Genomic DNA, 15,017 nt, shown 5'->3' on the forward strand with positions numbered 1-15,017 from the left:
AAAAATCGCGTTACATCTTCAAGTTCTGTTAGCATCGAGACCAGTTTTTTTCGGGGGCACAAAATTGATACCACTTCACAAATGATTACACATGCATTTTCTCTTTCCATGTCTTTCATAGTGTCTCTATGTTTTAACGTGTATTAACGCAAACTTAAGTGATTGTTGGTCTTTCTGTTTCTAGAATTTCGCCCCTTGCTATTGAAAATGACGTTCGAGGGCATTTCTGTGATAAATGGAATACGATTTCAAGTATTTGACGTGTTACACGAAGGAGACTGTTTGTTTGAAGCCTTTTCGTATGCTCTGCTTGAATCTACGAGTGCGGCTGCTCAACTTCGTCGAGAATGTGTGCTTCAGATGGAAAGCATGTGGGATACTTTAGGCATGGATACTGACGATGGCTCTTTTAAGCCTTATGAATCTTATGCATCTTATGGTGCGTAAAGCGCTGCCTTGTCGCATTCTGTTGAACTGTCAATGAGTGTCAATTGTTAATGTACTTAAAAAATTACAGCAACATCAATGGGAAAGAATGGTACATACGCCGGACCTGCTGAAATACAGGCACTTGCTATTTTGTACAATTGTCGCGTGCGCATTTTTCAAGGTGATCACCTCTTCGACACGTCAAACCCAGGTGGACTCGAACAAGTTGATTTGTTGTTCATAAGAGAAGGAGTCCACTACAAGTGTCTCAAAGAAGTGTTTGAAGAAAGTCCCCCTGAGAATAATGTCATCGACAATTCTGTGGATGAAGATGTGCACTTTGCGTTTCCTGAGGTTAATTATGATTGGCATGCACCACGTCCTTTGTTTGATGGCAAGTTCTTGCGTTACATGGCAGCTTAAAACCGTTTCTTTTCTTCGAAGGAAAATGTTTCTATGAGGGTAACGTGTTATCTGTGTTACAGTCCTGCCTCACAATTATGAAGATGACATGTTTGTTGATGATTTGCCTACATCTTTCCCTATTTTTTCGTCACTGCGACGTGTTCATCCGACTAGGGAGCCTCCTGGTACAAAACATGCGTTGATTTCACTTAAAAGTGTTTACCTCGTCTTTTTTATTTGCCTAACTGTTTTCTTTCATTTTGTTGCAGCTGTGATGAACAAACGGAGTACTCTGAAGCTATGTTCTACAATTGGAGATCATTTCCAATGGGCTTGTTTGTATAATGGAGACACTGTGCATGGGGTTCGGCAGGTTTCTATGGGACCTTTCACATCAAGTTGTTCTGATTGTAATGCAACATTCTGGGAGGCGGAGCGTCTTGTTGCGGATCAAGACACGCCAGCCTGGTGTTGTGGCAGAGAAATGAAGACTGGCCTGGCAAACTCCGCTTGCTTTAAGAAGATATCTGACCCCATTATAAGAGAGTGGTACACTGGAAATTCTCCTGATGCCATGGAATTTCAAGAACACATCCGAGAGTACAACCACGCCCTAAGTATTGCAGTACCAGTCACGAACTATTCCTCTCGCAATCTAAGGACTGGACGAGTTTTGTGTTTGAATGGAAGAGTTACTTTCGAGTGCGATGCAAGTGTCACTTCTGATCTGCAAATGGGTCAGTTGTATTTCGCTTCTATGTCTAGAGATATCACTACTGAAAGAGTCTTGAGAAGTGAACAACGACTCCAATCTCACATCCTAGACAGACTTGAAAGATATCTTAGGCATCACAACGATCTTGTTAGAACGTTTGAACTGGCAGGAAGACTGCAGGACTCACATCCAACTTCTCGAGTAACGCTTGCAATTAACCCACATTCATCTGGTTTCAGAGTCACCGACAGGTATTAAAATATTTTTTTTCGGTAAATCGAATTGTGTTTGTCTTTTTTAATAATGGTTTCTGATTTTGTTTATATTTTTACAGAGAATTCATTGACACTGATAGGACAGCTCATCGACCAACTGGAAGTAATTTCATTGCAGCAGTTTACATAGGAAACAGACTGAGTTACAATTATGATGTTGCACTGTTTCCAAGAGGCGGTGATGCTGTCCCTGTATTTACTGTTCATGAAATGAGTCCATCACTTGACACTATGCTCTATCCACTTATACACCTTCATGCTGAGGATCCCTGGGTGGATCTTATCGTTCCACGAAATCGGCCAACGCGTCCGCGTCTTGAACATCAATCGCTCCAATGCGGAACCCTCCGAGATTACTATTCTTCGCGGATCATGATGAGGCCGGATGACAGAGGGATACTTTTTCAATCCAGAACACTGTTTCAGCAGTGGCTGGTAGATGCAGCCACCAAAATAGAGGACAATAATCTGAATTATGCAGAGAATCAGAATGAAGAGCTGCAAGTTTGCCAACTTGATTCACTTAAAAGGTTTGTTGAGTCTGAGGCAGAAGAGCAGGGAAAACGACCAGGAAGGGTTATTATTATTCCTAAAAACATTCAAACCAGTGAGAGGAATATGTACAACAGTTACATGGATTCAATCTGTATCTCCATAAACACCGATCCGCCGTCTTTGCTTCTCACATTTACCACGAATCCAAGATGGGCTGAGATTCTTGAAATTCTTCAAAAAAGAGGTCTAGGAAGTGACGAGTACGTCAATGCAGCTGATGCTGTTGTTCGGACATACCTCGGAAGACTCGGGATATGTCTCGGTGATGTGTTTCATAGAGGAGTGCTTGGGCGGGTCCTCGGGTATTCTGGGGTGCATGAATTTACGTCCACCTTTCTTCCGCACTTTCATTGTGCCGTCATTCTTGACCCAGCGGATGTACCCAGAACACCAGAAGAAGTTGATGCGTTTGTTACTGCAGAAATTCCATCAAAGGAGGACGACACTGACGGATTTTATTATGTGATGACTCACATGATTCATCGACCTTGTGATGGTTCATCTCCTGGGTTCACGAACCCAATGTGTAGGCCCAACGGTGTGCCTTGTACGTCTGGTTTCCCGTTCGCATTCAGAGACCGCACTTTGGTAACGAACCGGGGACCTCTGCTACGTAGAAGAGAAACAGCTCCTGTCTACTCTGAAAAATGGAAATGCATGGTCGATAACAGATGGGTCATTCCATGCAACATTCGTCTTGGTATCAGGCACGGCAACCACCTCAACATCATGCTGTGTGGTGAAAATCTCTGTTACAAGTATTTGTACGGTTATTTTACAAAAGAGAGCAGGGGGCAGTGTGTGCAAGGGGGAATGCTCAAATACTTTAACGAACAAAATGATGGAAATGAAATGAATTGGGATGAGATAAGCCACTTTAAGGACTTAAGAGTGATTGGACCGTATGAAGCCGTATTTAAGATACTAGGAGTGCCTATTGTCAAGATGAGCCACAAAGTGGAGGCTCTGCCAGTTCATTTGCCTGGAAAGGAATACCAATATTACAGAGGCAATCCACGCACTGCATTTGAAAATCCTAAGTCTTCAAAGCTTCTCCAATGGTTCGAGTTGAATACAAGAGATCCAGCAGCCAATCAACTTTTCTATGCAGAAGTTGTTAACAGTTACAGGTAATGTCTATATGCGTAGCGAAATATTGCTGGTATGTTACATTTGACAAAAATTGTATGAAACGTAAATCATTCTTTTTGCAGATGGGAAAAAGGTGATTGGGTGACTAAAACGAGAGGGAATACACTTGGTCGACTCATGCACGTCAACCCCTCCCCAAGAAATATGGAACTGTTCTTCTTACGGCTTTTGCTCTTGAACAGACCTGGTATGAAGTCGTTCGAAGACATTCTTACAGTAAATGGAACGCTGCATCCAACCTTCAGGTCCGCCTGTCAAGCCATGGGCCTTGATGATAGCGAATCAATGGACTATAGCTCTGCATTGTTAGAGGTTGCAACACATGGAGCTCCATACCAGATCCGTGCATTCTTTGCAACAATCGTTGCCGCATGTTCAGCGAATGATCCTGAACCTCTGTGGATACAGTACAGAGATGCCATGAGTGATGACTATCTACGTAGTGGATGTGGACGAAGGGAGGCGATAATAAGGGCACGACGAGATGTCTTGAAAAGGATGGAAGAAATACTTGGAAATGTTCCAGCAACCGTTCAGATCCCAGAACACGAAAGCGACGAGAGCTGTCCTGTTTTTAATGAGATTGGCAATATTCAATTCGGAGTTCCGGTCAGAGACGATTCTTCTTGTGATGAAGACGGAGAGCCTGGAGATGACGAATATTTAGATGACATTCCACGTCAAGCAAGACAACAAGGTAGTATGTTATTTTTCATTATATTGAAAAATTAAATCTCTCTGTTTTATTTTACTTGAAAGCCATTTTATTTTTCAGACGGCGTAGATGCTGATGTTAACTATGGAGTCTTGTTTGATGATTATTATTCCAAGTATACGACCGAACAGCTGCTGGTTCATGATACAGTCATGGAGACTGTTGAGAACAACAACAATTCGAGGAACAACTTCTTCTCTCTTGTCGCACCAGCTGGTTGTGGAAAAACCTTTCTGTACCAGGGTCTTGCTCTTGACTGTCGAAGAAAGGGAATCCCGTTTGTTTCGTCTGCTATGACTGCTCTTGCTGCACTCTTGTTGGATTCTGGAGACACCTGTCACAAGACATTTGGGATCCCCATACGGGCACGTCAGGATGGAAACGATAGATCATTCATTGAAGGTTGTTCCCCCGAAGCTGAGACTTTAAGGTCTGCCAAGCTCATTCTCATTGATGAAGTATCCATGATGTCCAAGTGGCAGGTCACACTGATCGACCATCTTTTAAGGGTAAATATGCCAAACGTCTTATCTCTGATTTTCTGAGAAAAGTAATTCATTAATTATCTGATGAAATTAATTCATTAATTATCTCACCTTTTTTCCCGTTTTAGGACCTGATGAACAATAGAAGTTTTGTCTTCGGAGGAAAAGTGGTAATACTTGGAGGGGACATGGGGCAGATTCTGCCTGTCCTGAGAAATGCATCAACATCTGAGATCATTGCAAATTCAATGCCTCGTTGGGAACATTGGGCTGATCGCAATGAGATGAAACTTACTAGGAATATGCGTGCTGAGCATGATCTTGAGTTTGCTGATTGGATAATGACAGTCAGAGATGGCAGTGCTAATATTCCTGGTACTGACTACATTCGAGTTCCGAACTACATGCTTGTTGGAGCATCTAGATCTACTACAGGTGTCACAGAGGCGGATCAAAGGAGTGTTTATGCTACAACGCGTGACGAGTACAATGCGGCATGTGTACTTGTGGAAAAGGTTTTGATACTGTTTTTTTATGGTCGTACCCTTCTGTCTTATTCTCTCTAATCCAATTTATTCGTTGAAATTTTTTCATAGGTGTATCCTGATACAACAGTTAACACACTCAGGACTGGGATCATTGTCACACCCACCAACGCAGAGACGAGGTTCAACAATAATATTGTAGTCCAGCGCATCGCTGGAATGGACAGCAATTATGTTGCAAAAACATCCGTGGTGTATCAAGATGTAGGTCGGTTAAATAACTTACAACCTGGTAAATTTCTTATGACCACGGAGGAACTGGAAAAGCTCCAGGCTGCAAATTTGCCCCCTCATCATCTTAAACTGAAAGTTGGGTGCGTTGTTATGCTCCTGATCAATTTGGATAAGAAAAATGGACTTTGCAATGGAGCCAGATTTCTGGTCAAACAGATGTTAACACACGCCATCGTCTTAGAGAAACTGAATCCATCACACGGAGGCGAGTCTGTTTTCTTCCTGCCTAGAATGCGAATGAGGTCTGATGATGTGCCGATCGCAGGATGTATAGAAAGGTTCCAGTTTCCCATAACGCTGGCCTTTGCAGTGACCATCAACAAGAGTCAAGGCCAGTCTTTTGAGCGGGTTGGTCTCTTTTTAAGAAGACCTGTGTTCAGTCACGGACAATTTTACGTAGCTGTCGGTAGGGCCAAGCGGAAGAAGGACGTATCGATTGTAGTCATGCGAGGTCCCTTGCAAGGAAGTAAGGATAAGGGTGGTGATCTCAGGAAAGTTGATGTGCGCACCAAAAACATTGTGCATCGAGACTTGTTGCGATAGATGAAGTGAATTGATAAAAGGTTTGTTTCTTAATGAAATTTGAATTTCTTTAAAAAATAATAAAAGTTTATTTTTTAAAAAATGTTTCTGGTATTATTAGGTGGAACTTATAAAGATATATAATTAATCCATTTTATAAGTTCCTGACATGTAAATAAATTTGATTACAAATATGTATTATTTTTAAGAATGGAAAACAGAACAAAAATATTGACGAACGAGTAAGTGCTCTTCAGATGATATTAAATGTTTACAATTTAAATTAAGTTTATTACTGAACCGTTTCTTTATTGCAGTCATTTCGTCTTTATCTCTTTCTGACTTGTCAATTTTCTACATTGTTCAATTGTACATATATTGATATATAATCCCTTTTTTGTAAGCCAGTAAGATTAAGAGGTAAGGTCAAACTCCAAAATCATTCTACCATCATCAAATTGCCTCAATTTGTTGCGTCACTTTCACTTAATTCTGTTTTTTTGCAGATTTCCTTGAATGAATAAGCAGGTCAGTCAAATGTCGACTGTGTAAATAGTTACAAATAAATATTAATATCCTGTTTGGAAAAAATACTATACGATTGTAAGAAGTGACGAACGAGTAAGGACTCTCCTAATGACCTTTTATGATCCTGATTTATTATGACTTTATAGTAACATGGTTTTTATTTCGTTTCAGTCATTTCGTCATATTCTTTTGTAAAAAAGACAATCCAAATTTTATGGATGACAAATTATATCTTTAGGATTAAAAGATAGATTTCTTGTTGATAAATAAGGTGATAACATTAAAACTGAACTCCTTAATTGCTCTACTGGCATTTGGTTGAACAATATTGTTACTATTTTTAGATGGAATGATGTTTTATTACAGGTTACGCGCAGTGGAGAAGCAGGTTGGCCACCTCATAGAGATTCCTCCTCCGTGGAAGTTCCCGGAGGAAGAGAAGGCTCGCCCCCAAATGTCAAGGAAGGGGGTAGCCCAACCGTTTGTTTCTGTGTTTGTTTTTTAATCACAGTATTCATTCAGTTGAGGCTATCCTTGACCTTTGACTCATCGAAACAATGGACACATGAAAACAAGAAGCAGCGTGGCATGTCCGTGCAAGGACTAAACGCAGCAAAACGTCAGAGGTTGAAATGTGGTGCTTCCGTGAAAGCGAGAAAAAGATAAGTCATTGCGTCTCCATGTGATGCTCTTTGTAAATTGTTTGGTCTTTAGTAGACTTGTAAGATTGTGAGACTCAACCCCCCGGAGGGGTCATGCGGCGGTCCGTATTACTCTTCCATCCGGAGGGGTCATGCGGCGGTCTGTGAGACACAACCCCCCCGGAGGGGTTGTGTGGACTTAAGCAAAAGCATTTACATAGGATGTTCTCGTTGATCAAGAACGAAAGTTTGGGGCTTAAAGGCGAAGCCGGATACGGCCTTGTGATCCAAACCATAAACTATATAGACTGGCCTTCTGCGGGATGTCCATTGATGCATCCGCAGGTAGCCTCCGAGAAATCACAAGTTGTATTCCGGGGGAAGTATGGTTGCGAAGCTGAAACTTAAAGAAATTGACGGAAGGGCACCACCAGGAGTGGAGCCTGCGGCTTAATTTGACTCAACACGGGAAATCTTACCAGGCCCAGACACTGGAAGGTTTTGACAGATTGAAAGCTCTTTCTTGATTCAGTGGGTGGTGGTGCATGGCCGTTCTTAGTTGGTGGAGTGATTTGTCTGCTTAATTGCGATAACGAACGAGACTCTAACCTGCTAAATAGACGTACCCGGCTTCCTTGGCAGCCGGCGGTACTAAATCTTCTTAGAGGGACAGGCGGCTTTTAGCCGCACGAGATTGAGCAATAACAGGTCTGTGATGCCCTTAGATGTTCTGGGCCGCACGCGCGCTACAATGGAGGTGCCAGCGTGCCTCCCTGGCCGAGAGGCCCGGGAAACCCCGCTGAAAACCTTCGCGCTTGGGATTGTGGCTTGAAATTGACCACATGAACGAGGAATTCCCAGTAAAGGCGTGTCATCAGCACGCCTTGATTACGTCCCTGCCCTTTGTACACACCGCCCGTCGCTACTCCCGATTGAATTTTTAGTGAGGTCTTCGGCCCGGCGGGGGCGGAGTTCCGATGTCGCTGGGAAGATGCCCAAACTCGAATTTTTAGAGGAAGTAAAAGTCGTAACAAGGTTGCTGTAGGTGAACCTGCAGCAGGATCATTAACGTACCAAAATCTACGAGTACGAAAAATAAATGATGATGAGGAGTCCAGGGGGTGCTCGCTTCCAAAACCAGTCGGCTTCACCACGAGAGGGTGCCTTTCTCCGAAACAAAACGAACCCTGAAGTGAAAAATCAAGAACCTATAAAGCCCCAATCCGACTGACTCACTGACTCACTCACTCATAGAAAAGTTTGGGGTGAAGGAGTGGTCGTAGAGACTTGCGGTTTTTTTTCCCTTTGATTCCAAATTTTATGGGAAAAAGGGGGAAAAAACCCAAAAGTTTAAAATTCCCTCACCGTTTCCCAAAAAATACTTTATCTACAAAAAAAAGGGGGAAAAAAAATTCTCACCGTTTCCGAGCAAACCTCTCAATCTTCAAATAACAGGAAAAATAGCGATATACATCGGCAACTTTGGCCCGTCCCCTACATTAACAAATGTGTGAATTTCGCCTTTGTTTAACCCCGACGAATTTAAACCAGGGGCTGGGTCAAAATAAAAGCGTTTTCGTCATCAGCACCCCCAAAAACATCAGAAACAATGCAAAAACTCGAATAAAAAAAATGTTCCGAAAATACCCACTGGGATTTGAACCCCGGGGCCGAACTTCTCCGATTCGTTCGTAAGTGGCACCATTGGTTTTTTTTTCGTCGCACCGAGTCCAAAAATACCCCTACATGCCCTGCTAGCTGCATCCCTTGCCGAGATCCTCCTCGGCCCCAAATAGACCATGATGCACCTGCAGCAGCGCCCCCGGGGCTCGGATCGGATTTTCTGCCACCCCGGGGGGTTTTTTGGGTCACCCAAGGAGGCTGCATACCAAATTTTGGGCAAGATCGGACCACGGGAAGTCCTCGGACGAACAAAAAGAACGGACGGAGAAAGAACGAACGGACGCACAGCATGCATCATACTATATCCCCCTCCCTCCGTCATTTTTTTACAAAAAATAAAGGGACGGGCCAAAAAAGGGGGCCGACCGACTAAAAATTTTATTCGCCCCCTCGGTAGGTCTGGTCGAGACATTTCCGAATCTGTGCCGCAATCCGGTCTCCGTCACTGGCAACATCCTCAAAAAACGATTAAATAGGGCCCAAATTCAACAAAATCTACTCTATCTTCAAAAGCTAGGGCCCGCCCTTCCGTCGAACCGAGTTGCCAGCTCCGCTTCGCTGCGCCGGCAACTCGGTTCGAAGGGGGGGGGCCGGCCCCGCTTGGCTGCCGGCGGCCTTTTCTCGGGCCTTTGGCCCTCGCATCAGACCCAACTTGGCCAGTCGAAAGGCCCCGGGGCCCTTTGGCCCGCTCGCATCCCACACAAGTGAGCGGGTAAAGCAAAGTTATCGATGTACCATCGTGACTTAGGCCCGCCCTTCTATTCACAATATGCAATAGTCCTTACACTTTTTACTCCAACTGTCCTTTGAATATGTCCATTTCATTTGTCTCTTCGCCCCCATTTCCCAAAATACCCATATTTTTCCATGCTACTGCAACTCCTTGCAATAGAGGCACAGCAGGAGCGCAAAACGAGTCCGTCGCACTTTTTTTCCCCTAACTCATGAAGGCGGGCTCCTGGACCCCCTTTCCCACCCCTCGTTGAAGAGGTCTTGCCAAGACCTATCGAAAACTTACGTAAAAAATTTTTGTCGGTCGACCCCCTTTTTTTAAGATCCTGATTTTACTAATAGACGAAGTCGGGCTCCCGGACCCCCCTTTTCCCACCCTCGTTGAAAAGGTCTTGCTGAGACCAATCGAAATCTGCAATAAATTTTTTTAGTCGGTCGACCCCCTTTTTTGAAGATCCTGATGTGACTAATAGACGAAGTCGGGCCCTGGAACCCTTTCCAACCCCTCGTTTAAAAGGTTTTGCTGAGACCCAAACGAAATCTGCAATAAATTTTTTTTGTCGGTCGACCCCCTTTTTTGAAGTCCTGATCGGGCCAACTTGTAAAGCGGCCGATGGGGTCAGGACCAGGTCCATTCATCTTGTCTCGTCGCCCCGATTTCCCAAAAAAACCCTATGTGCCCTGCTAGCACTAAAAAATGGCGGAAAAACCCCCCCCCGGTCATGGGAAACCATGATGCACCTGCAGCAGCCCTTGTGCGACCCGGACGGGATTTGCCCCCACCGGATTATTTTTTTTGGACGGGGATCCTGAAGTACTCTCCAAATTGGTTACTCCCAGCTCAACTTTCCTTGTTTCACAGACGCCAACAACAACAACACCCCAGGCCCCCCCTATTTTTTTAATAGAAGGGCGGGCCAAAAAGGGGACCGACCGACTAAAAATTTTTTCGCCCCATCGGTAGGTCTGGTCGAGACATTTCCGAAACTGTGCCGCAATCGGGTCCCCCGTCCCGGCAACATCCTTAAAAAAGATTAAAAAAGGCCTAAAATTTTTCAAAATCCACTCAATCTTCAAAAAAAGGGGGCCGACCGATTTAAAAAAAATTTTTTCGCCCCATCGGTAGGTCTGGTCGGACATTTCCGAAACTGTGCCGCAATCGGGTTCCCCTCCCCCGGGAACATCCTTAAAAAAAGATTAAAAAGGGGCCCAAATTAACAAAAACCAAACCTTTCCGGGGGCCAGTTAAAAATTTTATTGCCCCCTTTTCCCGGCCCGGAAGAAACTGTGGAAATTTTAGGAAATTAAAACGAAAAGGGCCATTTTTTGCCCTTTTAACCTTTGACATTTAAAACCAGAAAATTTTTCTTTTAAAGGCCAGTCTTTCAAAAAAAACCGGGGGCCCTTGTTTTCCTTGGACTTTACATAAGCCAATTTTTTTTCCCAAACAAACTTCTATTTTGGGGCCGTTAAAGTACCAAAAATAAAGGTTTTAAAGGGGAGTTAAAAAGACCCTCCCAAAAAGGCCCCCGTACAGTTACTTCATTAGAAAAAATTTTTCCCTTTTGGGCACCACGGACTTACTAATAATACTTCGGTACGCGCCCCACACATGCGGGGGTCTGGGGGCGGAGCCCCCAGCGAGCAGCGCGAGTAGATTATTATAATGTAAACTAAGATCTAACCGATTAAGAATAATTGTGTGAAGATTCAAAGAATAAAGAATCAAGTGTGTTCTTACTGATAATAAATCAATAAAGAATCAAGAGTGCTCTTACTTGCAAGAATATCAATGTCAAAATTCCCTTTCTCTGAACAAATAGTTGCCGGTGTATATCGCTACTTTTCCTGTCATTGCAGTGCCGCGGCGCCGATTGTGCACACGGTCAGGGAAAACCCGGTTCCGTTTTACCGTGCACAGAAACATTCCTGCCAATAGCATGTACGTTTTATACGAACGCTATAGCGTCAAATGACACGGCTAATCCATGGGCAACGTTTTCGTTTTAGCCACTCGAGTGGCGCTCCGTTTGAATGCCAAAATTTAGCCCCGGGTCGCTCATTGCTCTTGAAGAACTCTGACGGGCTGGAACGCCAAATTTTGGCATTCCCAGGGGGTACAAGGCCTGAAGGTCACATTTGGGCATTCAAGCGCCACAGGAGTGGCAAGGAAACATAAAACATACTAATCTATTCGCAGTGCGGAGAATCAGTGATTGTTGTCTATGATTGCTCCCCCACCTCGCCCTTTAAAGTCTGCTAGTTGCGGGGCGCCCGTGACAAATTTTTATTGATTGAAAGATGATGTGTTTGAATAATTGTTCCAGGACACGTGACAGCGGCATTGATTCTCTGCCCCCCCCCCCCCCCCCGGTTAAAGTCTTGCTGACGTGTTTCGCGCTGAGCAATGGCAGGGTCCGGCCTCGAGCGGCTCAGTCCATTGCCAACGTGAGCACCAATGCCTCTCTTCGTATTTTTTGTGTATTTCGGCGTTCGAATGAACCTCGTAACAGCGCTGCCCCCTCAGGTAATGTCAGGTACACTGTATTGGTGTGGCGCCCCGTTCGCTCGCATCAACGCTCGCGTGTGATAAATATGTTGCACAATTAACACTGAAGGCCTTGGTGCATATTCAGTGCGCACTGAGATTTTCAGTGAAGGCCTGAGAGAGGATTGTCTCCGGCTGCCCAAAAAGCCATGACTTTTTGTAAGGGAGGGTGGGGCAGTTTGAAACAGAATTTGGAATTTCGTTATTATAATCGTACTGTTGGTCTATATTCTGCGTGTTTGCACTAGATTACTAGAATGACTCGTTATCTAGACTAGAAAACGCCCCCAGACGCTCACAAGTTCGTTCAACGTTAATAATAAGGTGAAACTCCAACCCTCGCATCTGTTTCAAACTGCCCCAGGCCGGGGCAGTTTGAAACAGCGATGGGGCAGTTTTAAACAGCTGTATGGAAGTCAACACGGGCCAAGAAGAGCCGCGTACACAACTCAAATAGATTCAAAAAGACTCAAATAGACGTTGCCATGCAAGTGCTGACATTTTGACGAACTTTTTCAACATTTTTAATAATTATTTAAAAGCCAAAAAAGCACTTTTTTTCAAAATGCGGATTTATTAAATAATTTTATGGCAATGGATTCGTCTCAGAGAGACGAACAAAAGTTGTTAACACACAGTACTGTTTTGAGTTGAAATAAGGCCGTTTTTGACCCGCAAAGTTTACAACATACAACAGTCAGTAAATTTTTCATTTTGATGCAAGTCACGGGTCAAACATACGACGTCTCCCTTGATGCCATCTGGAATTACGAACTTCCATCATTATACTCGCTTTCCACAAAAATAAAACGTTTTTCCCCGTGATATTGCTGTGTTTCTAACTGCCCCATCCACTTCTGTTTCAAACTGCCCCAGAGGGCACCATTCCAGTTGCGCTGCTCCCCGCCGGACTTGGTGAGGGCTATGTCAGTGTCCAAGGGTGCATTACGCTTGGTACTAAAAAATGAATTAAAAGCGCGGGGCATGATCGCTTACTAGCGAAACCCAGACGGAAACTCCCGTGACTTCGAAATTTAAGTTTAGGCCAATTTCAATGTTACCGAAGTTTCACCTTTTTCCCAAGGCCCCTAAAGTGTACCGTTGACGACCGTGTCGATCGCAAATCAGTAAGATCATGAAAATAGAAGATTGTGCACACTCACATTTCCTTCGGCAGCCCTCATTGCTTTAATATTAGTGGGTTTGTTTCAAAATGCCCCCCCCCTCCCTTAACACATGCAGACCATTTCTTTTCATATAAAATGTTGTGAACCAAAAAAATTTCCACGTATGCAGGTTTCATCCAGTTTGCTTTGTTTAAAATTTGATTTAAAAAATTTAAAAAAGGACATACACAAGTTTGAAATCCGTTTTAAAAAAATCTTTAGGTTTTCTTTTTCATTTCCCATCCAAACTTATGGCATGCCAACAATTTTTCTGTGTCTAGTCGAGATGAAACAAAATGACGAAATGTCACGTTCTTTGAGCATTGTGTCACGTCACATTCATTTCAAAGATGTCACCTTCCTGGATTGCACTCTCGTCCCAGGAACGTGACATCACGTTAAACTCACGTTCGTTTGAATGTGAGCAGGCTAATTTTTGGACACCCTTTCCAACCCCTCGTTGAAAAGGTTTTGCTGAGACCAATCGAAATCTGCAATAAATTTTTTTAGTCGGTCGACCCCCTTTTTTGAAGATCCTGATCGGGCCAACTTGTAAAGCGGCCGATGGGGTCAGGACCAGGTCCATTCATCTTGTCTCGTCGCCCCGATTCCAAAAATACCCTATGTGCCCTGCTAGCACTAATAATGGCGGAAATCCCCCTCCCGGTCATGTAAACCATGATGCACCTGCAGCAGCCCTTGTGCGACCCGGACGGGATTTGCACCACCGGATTATTTGTTTGGACGGTACTCCTGAAGTACTCTCCAAATCTGGTTACTCTAGCTCAACTCCTTCCTTGTACACAGACGCCAACAACAACAACACACAGGCCCTCCCCCTATTTTTGGCCCGTCCCGTTTATTTTTTGTAAAAAAATGACGGAGGGACGGGCATATAGTATGATGCATGCTGTGCGTCCGTTCGTTCGTTCGTTCGTTCGTTCGTTCGTTCGTTCGTCCGAGGACTTCCCGTGGTCCGATCTTGACCAAATTTGGTATGCAGCCTCCTTGGGTGACCCTAAGAACCGCCCGGTGGCAGCAAATCCGATCCGAGCCCCGGGGGCGCTGCTGCAGGTGCATCATGGTCTACATGGGGTCGAGGAGGATCTCGGCAACGGATGCAGCTAGCAGGGCATGTAGGGGTATTTTTGGAATCGGTGCGACGAGAAAAAACCAATGGTGCCACTTTCGAACGAATCGGAGAAGTTCGGACCCGGGTTCAAATCCCAGTGGGGTATTTTCGGAACATTCTTTTTATTCGAGTTTTTGTTGCATTGTTTCTGATGTTTTTGAGGGTGCTGATGACGAAAACGACATTTATTTTGACCCTAGACCCTGGTTTAAATTCGTCAGGGTTAAACAAAGGCGAAATTCACACATTTGTTAATGTACGGGACGGGCCAAAGTTGCCGATGTATATCGCTACTTTTCCTGTTATTTGAATAGAAGGGCGGGCCAAAAAGGGGACCGACCGACTAAAAATTTTTATTCGCCCCATCGGTAGGTCTGGTCGAGACATTTCCGAAACTGTGCCGCAATCGGGTCCTCGTCACCGGCAACATCCTCAAAAACGATAAAATAGGCCTAAATTTAACAAAATCCACTCAATCTTCAAAAAAGGGGACCGACCGACTAAAAATTTTTATTCGCTCCATCGGTAGGTCTGGTCGAGACATTTCCGAAACTG

At 44.2% G+C, this 15,017-nt stretch overlaps 1 protein-coding gene across 1 annotated transcript; it reads left to right on the forward strand.

The window, feature by feature from the left end:
• The first annotated feature begins 207 nt into the window (after window positions 1-207).
• LOC117644307 lies at window positions 208-6,053 on the forward strand. Its single transcript, XM_034383647.1, has 10 exons — window positions 208-439; window positions 518-823; window positions 915-1,019; window positions 1,104-1,800; window positions 1,884-2,097; window positions 2,254-3,509; window positions 3,594-4,228; window positions 4,307-4,755; window positions 4,860-5,225; window positions 5,328-6,053. The coding sequence occupies exons 1-10, from the start codon at window positions 208-210 to the stop codon at window positions 6,051-6,053; spliced, it is 4,986 nt and encodes a 1,661-aa protein (XP_034239538.1).
• The last annotated feature ends 8,964 nt before the right edge of the window (window positions 6,054-15,017 follow it).

Source organism: Thrips palmi, unplaced genomic scaffold (assembly GCF_012932325.1).
Source record: "Thrips palmi isolate BJ-2018 unplaced genomic scaffold, TpBJ-2018v1 HiC_scaffold_18, whole genome shotgun sequence".
In the NCBI taxonomy this organism is placed as follows: Eukaryota; Metazoa; Arthropoda; class Insecta; order Thysanoptera; family Thripidae; genus Thrips; species Thrips palmi.